General features: G+C 42.3%; 1 protein-coding gene across 2 annotated transcripts in view; it reads left to right on the forward strand.

The window, feature by feature from the left end:
• The first annotated feature begins 359 nt into the window (after positions 1 to 359).
• The window catches only part of MAP3K20 (mitogen-activated protein kinase kinase kinase 20), an 88,644-nt gene continuing 72,544 nt past the window's right edge, over positions 360 to 16,459 (forward strand). For both annotated transcript variants that reach the window (XM_068195899.1, XM_068195900.1), the window contains exons 1-2: positions 360 to 499; positions 7,138 to 7,327. In XM_068195899.1, the coding sequence (XP_068052000.1) occupies positions 7,169 to 7,327 (159 nt within the window). In that variant the 5' untranslated portion in view covers positions 360 to 499; positions 7,138 to 7,168. The remainder of the gene's footprint in view (positions 500 to 7,137; positions 7,328 to 16,459) is intronic.

The raw sequence follows: 16,459 nt of genomic DNA on the forward strand, positions 1-16,459 counted from the left end.
AGCGATTCTGTGATTCTGAGAAGCTGATGCTCCGTCCCGCTCGCCTCACGCCAGCCGCACCACAGCGCTCACGGCGTGGGAGCAGGGCGCGCGGGCCGTGAGGGGCCACGCGCGCCGTGAGGGGCCACGCGCGCCGTACGCCAACGCTGCGTGTCCCAGGGCGGGGGGGCCACGCTCGCCTCCGCCCGCGGCCCCCGCAGCCCGAGGGGCCGCTCGGCGCCGGCACCGCCCGCCCTGCCCCGGCACCGCGCCCCCTACAGGCAGGGCACCGCGCCGCCCGCACCCCTGAGCCAGCAGCGGTCGCGCCTCCCCGCTGGGCCCGGCGCGGAGCGCGGGGTGGCGCCGCTGCGAGGCGGTGCGGGGGCGGCGGCGGCTCCCGGCACCAACCGGAAGCGCGGGGGACAGAGCGGGAGACGCGGTCGCGCCGGTTGTAGCCTACCTCGCCGGCTCCGGGATCGGCGCCGCTCGGGTCCCGCCAGCCCGGAGCCCCTCGGGAAAGGTGAGGACGGCGAAGCGCCCCCCGCGGAGGCAGCGCTTGGGGTGGCGGCGCGGTGGGTGCGCATTCGGCTGGGCGGAGGGAGGCGGCGGGCAGCGGGCCGGGCCGGGCCGGGCCGTGGGTGTCCCCTCCGGGTTCGATGTTCCCCGTGCTGAAGCAACTTCAGAAGCCCTGTGAAGGGAGGCGGCCGGCTGAGCACACGGCCTGACCTTGCGTCGCCTTGGTCCCGCCGCGCCGGCCAAACGCCCCCGTGGTCAGCGGCGTCCACGCTTGGCCGCGCAGTGGGACGGGGGTCGGGAGAGGAGCCGTGCCCCGCCGGGAGGGCAGGACAGGGCAGGGCAGGGCAGGGCAGGGCAGAGCGGTGTCCGCCGAGCGACACCCGGGCAGGACGGCCCGGCGCGCCAAAGGTGCTGCCGGCGGCGGCCGTCCGTGGGCGCGAGCAGCGGGACTTGGGCAGCCGGCGTCCGGCCGGGGGCTGCTGCGCTTAGCCTCCCCTGCGCTCCTTGGAATGTCTTTCAAATGCAGCGCACCTGCTGCATTTTGCTGTTGTTTTGGGCATAAAACCCGTCGGGTTGGGATTTGAGATGTGACTTTTATTCCCTCTGTTTTTTTCTTTTTTTAAGTAAGCTGTCGTTCTTTGGCTTTGCTGTGTTTGCTTAAGTTAGCTTGTTTCCAGCAGTATGATCTTTTATTAAGCGCGTGTGTGTGAGCTATCTATTACCCTGTATCCAGCATGCTCTGCTGGGAGTTTTAGCGACAGAGCCTTCGGGAAAGCCATGGATCATTACTTTTTCCATGTTCCAGAAGCAGAAATAATTTGAAAGCACTGGATTAACTGGGTCACTGCCCGAAAACATCATAACTTTCTGCAGGAGGCATGTGGTTAGATGTTTTCAGGACTTTGTTCTGGAATTGTAAGTCCTGTGAAACCTACTTATTTTATCTATCCGTGATGTGCTTTGCATACCAGTGGCATTGTGTTAATAATGGTAACCCTGGAGAACCTGGCTCGCTGTGAGGGGAAGACAGAAACATGGACAAAACTGAGGCCCAGGTCCTGCAGTCTGGCCTGTGCCAGGACCAAGCTGCGCTATGGGCCTGGATGCAGGCTTACCTGCCTTGTCTTTCTTGCGAGCTGTTGTGTGTGTACTGCTGACAGGCATCACTTACAAGGTATAATGTAAGGGAAGTGACCAGTTTAGGGTTTTTTTGAGATAAAATGTTTTTTATTTAATGTGAAGTCTTTAAAGCCTTCAGTCTCTGCCGTTGACACAATTTGGCTTAAAAATGATTCTTTTCCACAGTACTCAAACTGTTTAGGTGGAGTTGAGCCCTTTTTCTGTAGCAATGGTTATATAAATTAAAGTAAAATTAGAAATGTTATTAATGGAAGTTATGCAGAATTCTTATGTTCTGACAAAGGACAGGCTCAAATGTTGTTGAGTCTGTAACTAAGGTAGGCAGAGCCATGCCTCCAGTCTCACCATCTGCAGGACTGCTACTCAGTCTGATTAAGAAAGTTTAGGAGGTGTAGGGGTTGTTGGCTTTATTTTAAGTCATTGGGAGATTAGAGGATTAGGATATATTTAATTTGGATTTTTGCTTGGAGTTTGTTTGCATCTTATCGATCAACAGTTCATGATATGATTAAGGGAATTTTTTTATTTATAATTTTTTTTTCTGCAGTATCTTTTGCAGCTCTATGTCACTAACTCCTTTTCTGTTTTTTGTTTGGACAAAACAATGGTTAACCATGTTTTTGTGTTTGAGGGTGGGTCTTCTATTGGACTTTTTTTTTTTTTTAATATATATATTTTTAAACTCTGCATAAATATACTGCTGAAAAAATCCAGGTTGGTATGCTCAAGGACTGCAGGCCTTGTTGGATACAAAGGATGATTTGGGACTAAAAATGGATGGTCAAAGATCCTGAAAGCAAATGGGCTGTTTTGCCAAATAAGGAAACTTGGCACATTCAGCTGTGTATTTTAAGATAGCACAAGTGTGGTGTGCTACTACTTTATTGGCAATATGTTGGCAGTGTGCCTTCCTGCAAGAAGCACTGAATCCTACTTTATGGAACCACACAGTAAAGTGAGGGGCAGGGAGTTGCATGTTTGTTTCCCGTAATAAATTACAAAGGCTGTTCCTGCAGTAATTGAATACTTGAGTAGCGTCAGGTGCACGTGCAAGATGAGAGATGCAATTTTCGGTTTCACAGTCACGCACTAAACAAAATATGAGTTGCAGTTACTGTGCAATTTGTAAATTATTTCCTCCCTTCTGTCTCTAAGTCCCTCAAGTGGAAGCTCTCTGTACTCTGGAAGCAGTAGCTGAATGACAAACAGAAGGGTCTTCTGTTTTCTATGTGGAATGAAGCAGAGTGTTGGGCATGGCAGCACTTCCCCTACATTGCACTTTGTAGGGAGCTGGGAGGTAGAAGTGAATGTGTTGAGTTCTTCCAGTGTTGCTGTGCTAAGATGCAGGGCAACCTGCAGCAGGGTCCTGAGTGCCTGGGGGGTTCCCTCACCTTGGGAGGGTCTAGAGGAAACAGCAAATGTGGGTCCTTTGCAGGGCCAGGACCCTCACATGGGTTAATCTCCTTAAGTGCTGTAATCACAAGAAGCCAGTGATGGTGGATGGTTTTCTACACCTGCATCACTGATGTACTGAACTGAGCTTGTGGCGACATAATGTGGTGACTTTGCTTGCTGCAGAGTGACTCTGTGTAGTAGTCCTGACATGTTGCATACTATTGTTAAATTATAATTTCAAATGTTAAACACTGTCAAATGCAACTCAGATCTCTTACTTTTTGGTATGAAATGAACAGCTTCCAACAGCATACTAAAATATAAATTACTGTGTGGAAAACAAAGAGGCAGGAGAAGATGTAGATATTGCTGCAAGATTACAAGCTCATGCTAACTATTAGAAATAAAACAGAAAAAGGAGAAAATTCTTTTACCACCAGGAAGATCCCATAGGAATAATTGAAATAACCAGCAGTTTAATTATTTCCTGAAATACCTGTCATTCACTGTTTCTGAATTGTCATGTTTTCATTTAATTGAGAGCAAGCAACAGTCAGTCAATGCAGCGTTTCCCTGCTACACAGTGATGGTACTTCAACACCTGAAACCATGAGTGGGGAAGGAGGGTGCGGGTGCCAAACCCTCCTGAGCTGTGTGCAGGGCAGTTGCTGTAAGGCCCAGGCCTGGAGGTCATGTTGCAGCAGGCTGCTCTCCTGTCTGCAGAAGTGTAAGATGCAAAAAAGTGCCACACATTGTCGGTATGCTGTGCTTGTTTCAGATGCAAGTGGAAGACTATAGAGTTTAATGAAATACCTGATGTATTTTTTTTCTCTTAACCAGTGTTATAAACTCAGATTGTTAAATATCTTCAAAACAGGATGACAAGTTAATAACTGTGTGTGCATTTGTCACTTGCAATTTTTAATCTAAACAGTTGTTTTCTCAAACATAACACAGAGACTGATCTTTCTAATTGAGTATTACCTACCTTGAATCCAAAAACATGGAGTAATGTTTAAACAGGTCTGTTGTTTCATCTAGAAAAAGAAAACTAATACAGGCTGATTTTAATTACAGATCTCTAAATAAATCTCCTCTACTTTCTCTGGAAAAAAAGCATCTGGAACAACCTGATGCCAACCAATGAATCATCCTTTAAATAACATTAACTTATTGTGTGCTGGTGCCCTATAGTGGCTCTACAACTACCTAAAAAGAGGTTGTGGTCAAGCAGGGGTGAACCTCTTCTCCTTGACAACCAGTGACAGGACAAGAAGACATGGTCTTAAGATGTATCAGGGGATGTTTAGGCTGGACATGAGGAGGAGTTTCTTCATGGAAAGGGTGATTAAACATTGGAATGGACTGCCCAGGGAGGTGGTGGAGTCATTGTCCCTGGAGGTGTTGAAAAGACTGGATGTGGCACTCAGTGCCATGGTCTAGTTGACATGGTAATATTTGGTCATAGATTGGACTCAGTATCTCAGAGGTCTTGCCACCTGTTTCCTTGTGTGGTCCTGTGATCTGCAGCTGGTTGCCTGCTGTAGGCAAATTCAAAACTGAGGTGTTTAAAGAATGAATGGTAGCTTCTGCAAGTGCTTGTGTGCCAGGCACTGCATTGTGAGTGCATGAAAATTGAGATAAAGTTTGAAGCAGTAAGGAGGACCTATCAGAAAAGTACTCATTTGTATTTGTCAAGTGTCTGGTGTGTATGTTATTGTCTACTAGTGTAATTTTCAGAAATCAAATAATTTAGTAGTTTGTACGGTTGATTTGGTGGTTCTGGGTGAACAGTAATGTTAAATAATTTGACAGCTCTTCAAAGCTATTGAATTCAGATAGTGAAGGCCAGAAATTTCTTTCCTGAGATATGTTTTTCTTTTCACTTGGTTTCCTTTTCCTTCTGCTATCCCAAATGCAATGATCTGTTTTCATCTATTCCCGCCTTCCTGTTAAATTTATGGTCTAGTTGGTGCATAGGCTTTTGCCTGTGAGTAACATCACTCTTCTAGCCAATTCTGTTGTCAGTAAGGAAATTGTTCACTCGAGTGTGATTACCTGTGTGCATAAATATGTGCAGGGCTGGGGCCTTAAATTGTGGGGTTTTTGAGTTGGGAAGTCAGTCTGTTTTATTTGTCTGTAAAGTGTCCCATATGCTTAAGACACCATGTACAGAGCATGAACTGGGAGTAACTGCTGGAGTAAACAATGCAATTGAACTTTTGTTTCTGAAGATCTGCTAATTAAGCAGCAATGGCAAGGAGCAAAACATTAAAACGTCTCTTGGTTTGTAGGATTGACCAATTTCATTTGAGCTTTCTCTAAAGAAAATGTGTGCCGGCTGTGCAAAATATGACTATTGGATGGCAGGAAATTACAACAGCAACAAGGTTAAAACAAGAACAGAAGGTCAGCAGGACAGTTCAGGCACTTTTATTAGGGAAGAGGCTGCAGAGCATTGGAAGAATGGACTTTATTTCATATCCTGTGGTAACCCCTGCTCTGACTTGCAGCTCTGGGGAGAGAGCATTCGTGTTCCCTCTTCGAGAGCTCTGCAGGCTGGCTGTCAGTGAAAGGCCTGAAGTCTGCTCCTTGCTAAAAAGCCTTCAGTACACATAGTAAAGTTGTCGTCGTCTGGTCAGCATTTTTCTTTATGGGTGGTCAAGAGGTATAAAATGAAGCATGCAGTTTCAGAAAAGGCTCTGTTATATTGTGTGTAGAAAAGTGTTGATATTATCATCTCACATTTGGAGAATAGCTGCAATCAAATAGTGCTAGAAATTCCTGATCAAATGATATCTCAAAATTTTATCTGAGTAGCTACACAATCAGGAGAGACAGGGCAAATAATGCCTTTGTTTTTGTTACAGAAGGTACTGGCATAAAGAGATTCTGGCAGTCAACACTACAAGGAGTTAATACAGGTGTGTTTCACAGCTCTGGACAACACATAACATGTGTTTTATCTCAAAAAGCCCTATAGAATGGAAGTTCCCAGAAGACGTAGTATATTTTGGTACTGTAATTTACCAGTGAAATTGGTTGTGTAGTTTTCACCATCAACCCTAAATCTCTTCTTTTTTTGCTTATTTTATTAAAACTAATCTCTCATTTTCTGCTGTTAGATTTGCTGTCATTAATTGCAAGTATAGTAACTTTTGCTGGTAATTAAAACTACTTTGTCTAGGCTGGTGCATCTGAACTGAACCCACAGCAGACTTGCAGATGGTTCCTGGAGTATGCTGTGTCCTGCAGTCCCACTGAAGACCTGAGCTTTCTGATCTTATATCATTAAAAAAAGAAACCTAAAATTAGTCATTGTTCATGCATTTAGGTGATAATGTTTCTTGAAATTCGCTACAGCCATAAGCTTTATCACCGTGAAATCTCGGGGAAGGACGTTCTGTTCCCCTGTCAGCAGATTTGGGATCATCTCTTGAAACTGCCGACACCAGTCTTGGCACAGGCAGCAGAATTTCACATATTGTAACCAGATGAATTACCCTGTACTTGCGCTTTGTTACAACGTGCAAACAGAACTGAGTCACTCAGGAAGAGACATTTACCATGGCCAGGTTTTTCCACATCCTTGCATGAAGTGCTCTGACCTGGCCCAGAGTGCTGTTTGGGCACGCGGTGTGTGCCAAGGTGCCACTGCTCGCTGGCCACCGCTGCTGGCCGGCCGAAGGCGGCCTGCCCGGCCAGGGTGGCGTGTGCCTCGTGCGTGGCCATCGCGGCCGCGAGGGCGGCGTGCCTGAGCGGGCGGGCACCCCGGAGCCGAGAGCACGCTTCCTGCCTGTCCACGGAGAAGGCAGCCACGTGCCTGCCTTTTGCAGAGCTGCTTCCAAGGCGTTCGGGAAACGTCAGGATTGCTCTGAGGAATACTGTTAGTTGTTTCTGTCCCCCAGCTCCTCCTAATAGATTATGCAAATTATGCAAACTGCAGCACACCCTGTTGAATGCACATTCTCAGGCTCTTTTCCTCCTGTGGCCTGTGGATTTTACTGTAGTGTGCTTGTGAGTCTGATTTTGTGGTGACTGAGCATGGGTAAGAAAGTCCATAAATCTTTGGAGCATGTGCATTAATAAAAACTTTTGTCTTCACAGGTTTTGCTGTGGTATATTTTGTCATTATGAGATGTCGTCTACCAGTGCTTCATTTGTGCAAATTAAATTTGATGACTTGCAGTTTTTTGAGAACTGCGGTGGAGGGAGTTTTGGGAGTGTCTACCGAGCCCGATGGATTTCTCAGGACAAGGAGGTGGCAGTAAAGAAGCTGCTCAAAATAGAAAAAGAGGTAAAAGTTGACTTTTCATTCACTTTGTCTGCTGTGGCAACCACAGAAATTATTTTCTAGTGTTTTCTAGGTAATGCATGCAAACTGCCTTGGGATTTTTATTTGTTTAATTACAAAACTCTATAAGTGATGATGTTACAGTAAAGACATAACGAGCAGTCCAAGCCGAGGGGGCTGATTCAAAGCACTGTTGTTTAACCCTCCACTGTTGTTGCCCACTTTTCTTGTTTTGCAATTCTCCTCTACCTGAGGAGAGCTTACTGCACCTGTGGAGCTACTAATTTCCCATTGATACCACCAGCATGTTGCTGATAGGAAGAGGTAGTGTCCCTGTCATTACTTGATTCCATTTTGTCCTCTTGACGTCTGCTCTGTGGTTCACATCTCTATGTTCACTACAGGCTTAAGAGTTGTCTCTTCCCTGCCTGATGAAGATTTTGATCTAGGGCTCCACTAGCTCCTAGTTAGTCACAGCCACATAGTCATAGCTTGGTTTTGCAATGAGGTAGTTTTAACCCTTACTGTTCTGCCAGTCAACTTCCCTTGGGGCGTCTTGTGACCTGGAAAGGTGGATGGGTCCTTGGCAATCCTGGGGGAAAAGGCAGAATTAGCTAAGTGCACCTTTACCAGCTAAGGTTAGTTTGTTGTTTGGTTTTTTTTCAGAGCTTTTTAAATTTGCCTAAAAGTCCTTTTTGACCCCTCAGCATTGTACAGTTTCATCAGAGATGTGGTGTATGTGGTCCTCACAGTGCTCCAGTCTGCCTGCTGGTCAGCACCAGTGATGGACAGCAGAGTTAGTGGACTGTTGTTCCATCATGACTATATATAACATGTATACAACCTCCTCAGACTATTGTAGGAAGACAGTTACAAGCTGGAGGACAGCAGAGCAGTGCTAGGCATAATAGACTTAGTAAATAATCAGACACCAAAGTTCATCCACTGCGGCAGCAGCTGAGCTGCCATGATTGTGTCATGCTTAGTGATATAATAAACATGTTTGATCATGATTAAGCATGTTGCTGGTTAAAATAATGTAAAATGATCTCAAGATTTTTCTAGGACAGTGGAAGATTTATGCATTCTGTCCAATGTCAGTTTGTGCTGTTCTCTTTTATTTCTACTATTTGTTAATATCAAAAGATACATGAAGAGTAAAATTTGTGCTATGCAGTATCAGTAATGTGCTCCTTAAAAATAACCTGCCTGGCAGATCTCAGTCAGGGTCAGTGAAATACCTTTATTGAACATGAGTGTTTCTGAAGAAGTTAGACCTGTGTGTGTGCTAGACCTGTTGTTATGTACTTAAAGCATTTTTTGAAAGTAAATTTAAAACCAATATTACTATGTCTTGTGATGGCATAAAACTTAATGGAATGGGAAAGGATGGAAGAAGGAAAATCCTGTGTATTACTTGACACAGTTGGACCATTCAACAAAAATACATTTTTTAAGACAGTGCAACACAAAGTTAAGCTTGGAGTAGCAAGGAATACAGACTGTATAATAGGAAAAGGAAACCATATGCCAGAAAGAGCTTATAATAATGTAAGGGTTTATTTAGGGATTAATGAAGACTTGCAACTCAGTAAGAGTCCATATCATGGTGCAGTTAGGCAAATTAGGTTAATTGTTTGGCATATGCAAATCAGGATCAATTTGTAACAACCAGGTGTGCTTTATCTTGATATGTAGCACTGGGAAAATTGTTGTTAGGCATATGTGGTTCTGTTCTGTTTAAAAGAGTGTCAATGAACTGTAAGAGTAGCCCAAGGGAATCTGCAAAACACAGAATGGAAAGTTAGTGAGAATGGGGGTGTCAAGAGGGGGTGATGAATATCATCCATCAGGATGAGTTGACAGAAGGGGAGCAAGTGCCTTCCATCATGAATTTGTTTATTTTTCTTCAGACTGGTTATAATTTACAACTTAAACTAGACAAGACAGGTTATGGGAACAGCTTGGTATGGGCACTTTCTCTTGAAAGTTTCCTGGAAAGGCAGTGGAGAGGCAAGTGGTGATGCTTTAAATAAGTCTGACAAGCTTTGGCAGAACTTTTGTGTCAACAGCCTTAGAGAATTTAAAAGTAAGAGCCTATATACAAAAATTGCATTTTCATATGGAGAAAGTGATGGGATAGTTTCATCTAGTGCAAAAAGTTATTGCAAGAGCTAGTGCTTGGAATCTGTAGCCAGAAAAATTAGAATGGAAAGAAAAGCACAAATTATCAGGAGTGAGGATGAGTAACACTTGGCACAGACTACAAATGAAAGGAGTGAAGATGGAGGATCCTTTTCATCTGTCTTCTCATTGAGATGTCTTTTTAGACAATTGTTTTTGTCAAATTGTTGAGCTCAACACAGGAGCATTTTGCTGAAGTATAGTGGCCTGTGCTGCACAAGAGGCCAACTTGGTGGCCAAAAGGTCTTCTGACCCTAATTGCTCTCACATGTATACATATGTAGCATCTTCATTGTATACATATGTAGCATCTTCATCTGAAGTGATGACAATAATGAATGTCTGTGACTGAACTGCACTGAAGTCATGGTGAATTAATGACTCTTCTGATATCAATACAAAAATAACTTGCTGTAACTCTTGTGTATCTGTTTAGTAGGTACTTGGATGCATTTAGTCCAGAAAAGTAATTATTCTGTGCATTTGGACAGTGCTCTCAGGCACTCTTGGGGATGGTCCTGTGTGGGGCTGAGAGTTGGATTTGATGATCTTTGTGCGTCCCTTCCAGCTTGGGATAATCTTAGATTCTACTCTTTCTAGTTTATTTGGAAGGAAGTGTCCTTTTATCTCCATGACTGCATGTCTTGTATTTCTGTTAACTGCTGCCAATAATCCATAACAACTGATTAGAGGGAAAACATAGGAAGGTTGTGAAAAGCTTGCTCAGAGGCATTTCATGCTAGCCAAGTCCAAGGGAGCAAGCCAAGTCAATAGAGCTGTGGTATCATTCTGCAAATATGTTGTATCTATGTGTAATTTTATTAAACAAGCCAATCACAACCAGCAAAGATCGTGAAGGTTTTATATTAGCTAAGGGGCTAACAAGTTCTAACATGTGAAACAAAGCAATTTGTGTTCCAGCATAGCTTACTAGAATATGTGCTTAGAAAAACTTACAAATACTTGGAAGAGTGTTGCTTAGACAGATTGCTTTGAAACTCTTTGAAATCTGAGAAATACCTCTGCAAGGCATTAACTTTTTTTAGTCAGGCAATAATATGCAACTTTATGGGAAGAGACTGTGTGTATATGTGAAAAGATATACCTAAACAGGTCTGCTAGGAAAAATATATATATGCTACAAGGTCTTGGTTAGAATATCAGATGTCAAACTGGACAGGAATTGTGCTGATTAAGTAAAACATAGGAATGTGGCCTGAGTGATTAAATAGCAGCAAAACAAAAATTAAGTTGCCATTTTACTATCTAGTACAACCACTATAGTTGTTTTAGGTTTAAAGTAAGAAACAGGAGTTCCTAGTGAATTGTTTTATAGAAAATTAAGCTGTCAGCATGATGTTTATGATGCATGTGGCAGAGTAGAAATGCCTCCTGTAGCAGGATCAGTCCTTTTGCTCTGAGTGATAATTGTGTCCACTCAGTGAAGAAAATTGCACATCTACTACTCTGGAAATTATTTGGTATTTTTGTGAGGGATTTGTATGAATTATTAGATTAAGCCGTAATTTGGCTCCCACTGAAATGAATGGGAGAGGCTGGAACCAGGGGCCTTATTCTGCAAATTGCTAGCAGTTCTTTTGACTCCATTATCTCGAGCAGATAACTGCTGGAGTGAAGTGTTACAGATGTTGTTTTATGCCTTGCCACAATTGCTTTTCACTGAAGAGCACTCACCTCCTTTGATTGCCCATCTCTGAAGTTTACCTGTTATTTGTCATTGCTTTTGAGGGCTGTGCTGTTGGTGGCAGTTTGTTGGCAGCTAGTGTGTGGAGTGTGGTTCTTCCCCAGGTGGTTTATTACTGCTGGAATTTCACCTGAAATTTGAATTTAATTTTAATACCACAGGTCTTTGAAAGTACTCCATGGTCCATAAGCTGTCTCCATGCTATTGGTGGGCAGCAGTATTGCTTCAGCCATTGCAACCAGGGTACTTGGGTACAAGATTACTTGATTTCATACAGTATATATGTTACTGGACTCCTTCAAAATGCTGGCAGTGGTCTGTGCAAACTGCAGGAGAGTGGTGGGGAAAAAATCCAGTAAAATGTAATTGTAATCTTACTGGGAAATACTTCTGGTGAACTAACAGAACTAACTTGTGGATAGAAGTTAAATTGAGCAGCATTAACTATGCATGCTTTGTTCAGTCGTGTCTGTAGTGCACTTGAGTTTTATGAGACTCAAAAATAAAGACATACTTTCTCTGGTTTTGATGCTGTACTGCCTGGAGTCTGACTACCATGGAAGTTAATTTTATATTGTCAGGGTTTCTTGTATGTAATACGTGTGTTGTAAGCTTTAGGGGATATTTTAAGGCTTCATAAAAATTTTCATATGGCATATAATGCAGCTTGTTCACTTTTTTGATTTTTATGATTCATTTCTGGAAAGGACTGTCCAGAAGGCATAGATTGGGCTTGCACCTTCTGAAGGGGATGAGTTAAGTATAATCACATGCATGTCACTGGACTTACCTCATTCTCGTTTGTAGTGCTAAAAGAGAGCATGTGATAATTTTTATGTAGGTCATGAGAGTAAGGACTGGCAATGATTTGCAACAGTAACAAGAGAAAAACAACATAGTAAAAGCAAAACAAAACAAACTGAAATTGATACTTTAGCCCTGACAGGACTAAAAATAGTAGATGTTCCTTTTCTTTGTAGTTTGTAGCTGGTATGGGTGCTCTGGTGCCAGCCTAGAATGACTCTCCACACTGGGTCCTGGCTGTAATGAAGGGCAATTTCGATGCTCTATGAATATTTTATTAGCTCTTTCTAGGAGCTTCTACTCCCTTACCTTTCTCAGGTCTGAGTCAGCAAGTGTTGAGAGTGATGAACACTGAGAGAGGACTTAGAGTGTGTGCTGTATGAAGTTATGCAGGGTGTAGGAATCAAATATATGAACTTTCCAGGGATATCTGCACCGATACTGAAAAATTACAAAGTTCACAGTAAGTGACCTCGTGGGAACCCATCCAGCCCCATATTCATTCAAAGAACAGAATCACAGAATCCACTAGATTGGATGCGACCTTTTACATCAACAAGTCCAACCTGTGACCTAACACCACTTTGTTAACTAGACCGTGGCATTGGCTGCCACATCTGGTGTTTCCTGAAATATCTCCAAGGGTGGTGACTCCACCACTTCCATGGGCAGACCATTACAATGCTAAGTCACCCTTTCTGTAAAAATCTTCTTCCTGGTGTCCAGCTTAAACCTTCCCTGGTGCAGCTTAAGTCTCTGTCCTATTGCTAATTGCTGGGAGAAGAGACTGACCCTCACCTGACTACAACCTCCTTTCAGGTTTACTGCTATGTGGTGTTAGCTGCTAAAAGGAGATAAAACTGTATTTATTATGCCAGAGGAGTGTCTTAAAATTTCTTAGTTTCTGTTTTACAGAGTGGTTATTTTGCAAGGTTTTCTGTTTGGGGTTTTTTATATATTTTGGTAAAGGAATTGGCTTAGAGCACTCTTCTTGGTGCTGACTGTGGTATTCTCAAAAGGCATCAAGAGGATACTTAGAACCCTTTATTGACTGGAAGCTGTCAAAATTGCTTCAGATGCTCCAGCTGTTGTATATTCTGTATCTTGCAGAATAAATCATTTTGGATAGGAGAAAGTGCTGCAATGAATCTGACTGATTCTTTATTTGCCCTATTCTTGGCTTTCATTCAAGGGGTAATTTTCTGGAGGACTTTATTTTCTAAATGAATGTTCTATTTCCAGGAATCAAGAAAGTCACTGCATGAGATTTTCTTAGTGGATGCTTTGGATAAGACTGTGTTGTGTCATGGCATATGTGTTGCAACCAAAATATTGTCCAAACCCCATATTTGGAAGACACCAGTATAATGAAAGATGCTGGTATACAATTATTCTTGCCTAGAGCAGGCTTTAGTTTCGTTTTGTCTGTTTTAAGAAACTTCATTCCTGTGTCTCTCTCTCTTAAAACAATCATGAAAACATAGGAACCCAGACATAGAAAAAATTTGTCTGTATTTTGCAACATTTTATTGTAGTGGACTTTTTTACTCATTTATTTAAACATTTTTATACCAAGTTTTTCATTAAATGAGTAACAGCTTGAGTGTTGCCTCATATAAATAGTGAGTATTTGTAGTAGAAGTTGTGTGGTTTACCGGTTTTTTTTGACCAGCTTAATTTGAGATTTTTACACTGCCTTGTATGTATATGCTTTTTTTTTTAAATCAAGCCAACTTTGGGGTTAATTTGATATGGACATCAGCTTCAGTGAAACTGGTGTGTCAGGGCCCTCACTGGCAGTATGTGGCTTCAAAAGGTATTTTGAATCAGTGGAGACATAATAACTGTCAGTGGTGTAAACCACTAGATTTTGTGCTAAAATTGTAAAGGGACAAGTGCGCGCATCCTCTGGACTGGTGGCCAGTGTTGAACTGTTGCTACATAAACAAATTCGATTAACAGATAAATTATTAAGCTAAGATGCACCAGGTATGTCTGTTGCTTCCTTTTGCTTGTCTTTTGAATTGCCTTAAACTTTGTAAGTGAGAAGTGAAATTACCTTACATGTGCTGTTTATTAGGAATATAGGTACAGCTTCCTTAGCTTGGTTGAGTCACAGAAAATTACTGTGTGCCTGATCTCTGGGTTAGGAATATCTCTAGGATATCTCTTGGACCCTTTTATCTCTGTTATCTTCAGTCTTCAATTTCAGTGGTTTGTTTGTTTTCATTTGGGTTTTTTTTCAGAAGGTGCAGCATCTGCAAGTGAACAAGTTTTTGTGCTGGTTTCCTATAAATTATGAATAAATATTGTTTAGAATATGGAGAAAATGTCTGATTGTTTAGAAAACACCTTTTTTATTCTCTTTGCTGTCCACAGCATGTAGCCTGTTAGGATATTATTAAATATTCTTTACTTTCCTAATTAATTTAATTCCATTGCATATTGTCTTAAAATTTTTTTCTATCAATTGCAAGTTTCTGTTTGACAGTGGGCTGCTCGCATTTCCAGTAGATACTTAGTTGCAATCAAGGACATTTTTCCTAGGGTGATTCATTTTGTTTTTCTTTCTTTATTTTGGGCTTTTTTGTGGTTTTTTTTTTTTTTGCCTGTTTTTTTAAAATTTTATTTTTAATTTTTCTCTAGATATGTTTCTTCTGTTTCAGTCTTCTTTTTACATGCACTCAGTTGTTACTTATAATTTGGAGGAGAGGTTGTGGTGCTTAGTTTTTTATGTCAGCAACCCTTGACATCAGATGGCAGATTTTTTGTTTCCCCTCCCATGACATTTTCTGACCCCGAACTTCTGTTGAAGTGATTAACTGCAAAATGGTATTTTTGGATATTTAAGCTGTCCTGAAGCTTTGCTGTGGAAATCTCATGGATATAGAAGAAATCCTGTTTTCTCAAAGTGCTGTTTTAGGCTGTTGCAGGCTCAAGCAATTGAGGATTGGTTCAAGTTAGACTTATGTAGACATTTTTTTAACTATATGGTTTTCTTAAAACAGTGTTACAAGTAGAAAATCACAATGACAGGTGAGTGGTAACTTAAGAGATGATAAGTGATTGCATGTTTGAGTCTTATGTGCTTTGAGGGACAGCTAACAATTTAAATGTCTGTGACCCACATATAAATTTGTTGGTGTTGCAATTCCTGGGGATGCTGATTAAATAACTTGCACTGACTGCAGCATACAGAGTGACAAATTGTTTCTGATAATCCCAGAGTACTCTTGAGGTGAGTGGAAGTATTGTTTGAATCTGACACAGTTTCTAGGTTGTTGCACGCCTGTGTGATGGGTCAGATGAAGTCAGAGACCTGTGCTGGAGTCGATGTGATCTGAGTGTGGGACCATTCATCTCCTGAAGGCCACTTTCCACAGGAGTATTCAAAGCTGAGCATGGGGGCCGCAGTCTCTGGCTGGGTCCCCAAACTACCTGCCACACACATGGTGGCAATGGAATTTTGAACAAGGTGTTTTGTGCTTTTAAGAGGGCAAACTAGATAGGCCCTACTTCCTTTTTTTTTTAGTCCTTAATTTTAAACTGGCTGCATGTGGGTTGTGTAAGGGTCTGGAGCACAAGTTTTCGCTGAAAACAGAGTTGAAGAAAAGAGAAAATATAACCTAACTTGGATGCAAGCATCAAAATCAGTCTTTTTAATTGTAATGACACAACTAAGACTGTAAAAGTTATTTCATATTTACCTATTTCCACTTACTAATGTGCTGATAGAGAAAGTTTCCTTTTTAAGACTATAATATAAACAGTCACAGGGAAACATTCAGATATGTTTATGTTAGCTGGAGGCTGCAGAGGAGCCCAGAGAACAGCTTCAACATTAACTCTTTCTCTTATACTCAGTTAATTGTACTCACACACCAGGGAGAAGAGGCCAGCAAGGTCAAACACAGAGCTGCGCTTCTGATCCAACTGCCTCCAAACTGCCCTGTTTGTCATTTTAAATATTTCATCTGTTGCAATTCAGCCACTGGGGAAGAATACTAGTTGCAAATACATGTTTGTATATTAGACTAATGTTTAGAGAATCTGCATTCTGCATAATTTCTATTTAAGAAAGTCAGCTCCACAGGGAAACTGGGTGTGTTGCACACAGGAGGGGCAACCTGGTGTTGCCCTTGGGTGTACCTCCTTGGCAAAATAGGGCCTGGCCCTTGAATGTCATTGAAGGGGAACAGTGCCACACACCTACCCACTTATCTTCTGCCTCTGGTTGCCTATTTTTTTTTACTCCAAAACTCCTGAAAATTGAGGTTCCTAAATGGTGGCTAAAGGTTGGCTAAATGGTGGAGGCAAGGGAGAAAAAAATCGTGTTATGATATACACGACTGACCAGATAGCTGTAGGCACCTGATTTTTGTGTATTGGGCACCTGATTTACCAGTAGCCACATCAAAAATAAGCATGGTTTGTAAAATCCC

The sequence above is a fragment of the Anomalospiza imberbis genome, chromosome 7 (assembly GCF_031753505.1).
Source record: "Anomalospiza imberbis isolate Cuckoo-Finch-1a 21T00152 chromosome 7, ASM3175350v1, whole genome shotgun sequence".
In the NCBI taxonomy this organism is placed as follows: Eukaryota; Metazoa; Chordata; class Aves; order Passeriformes; family Viduidae; genus Anomalospiza; species Anomalospiza imberbis.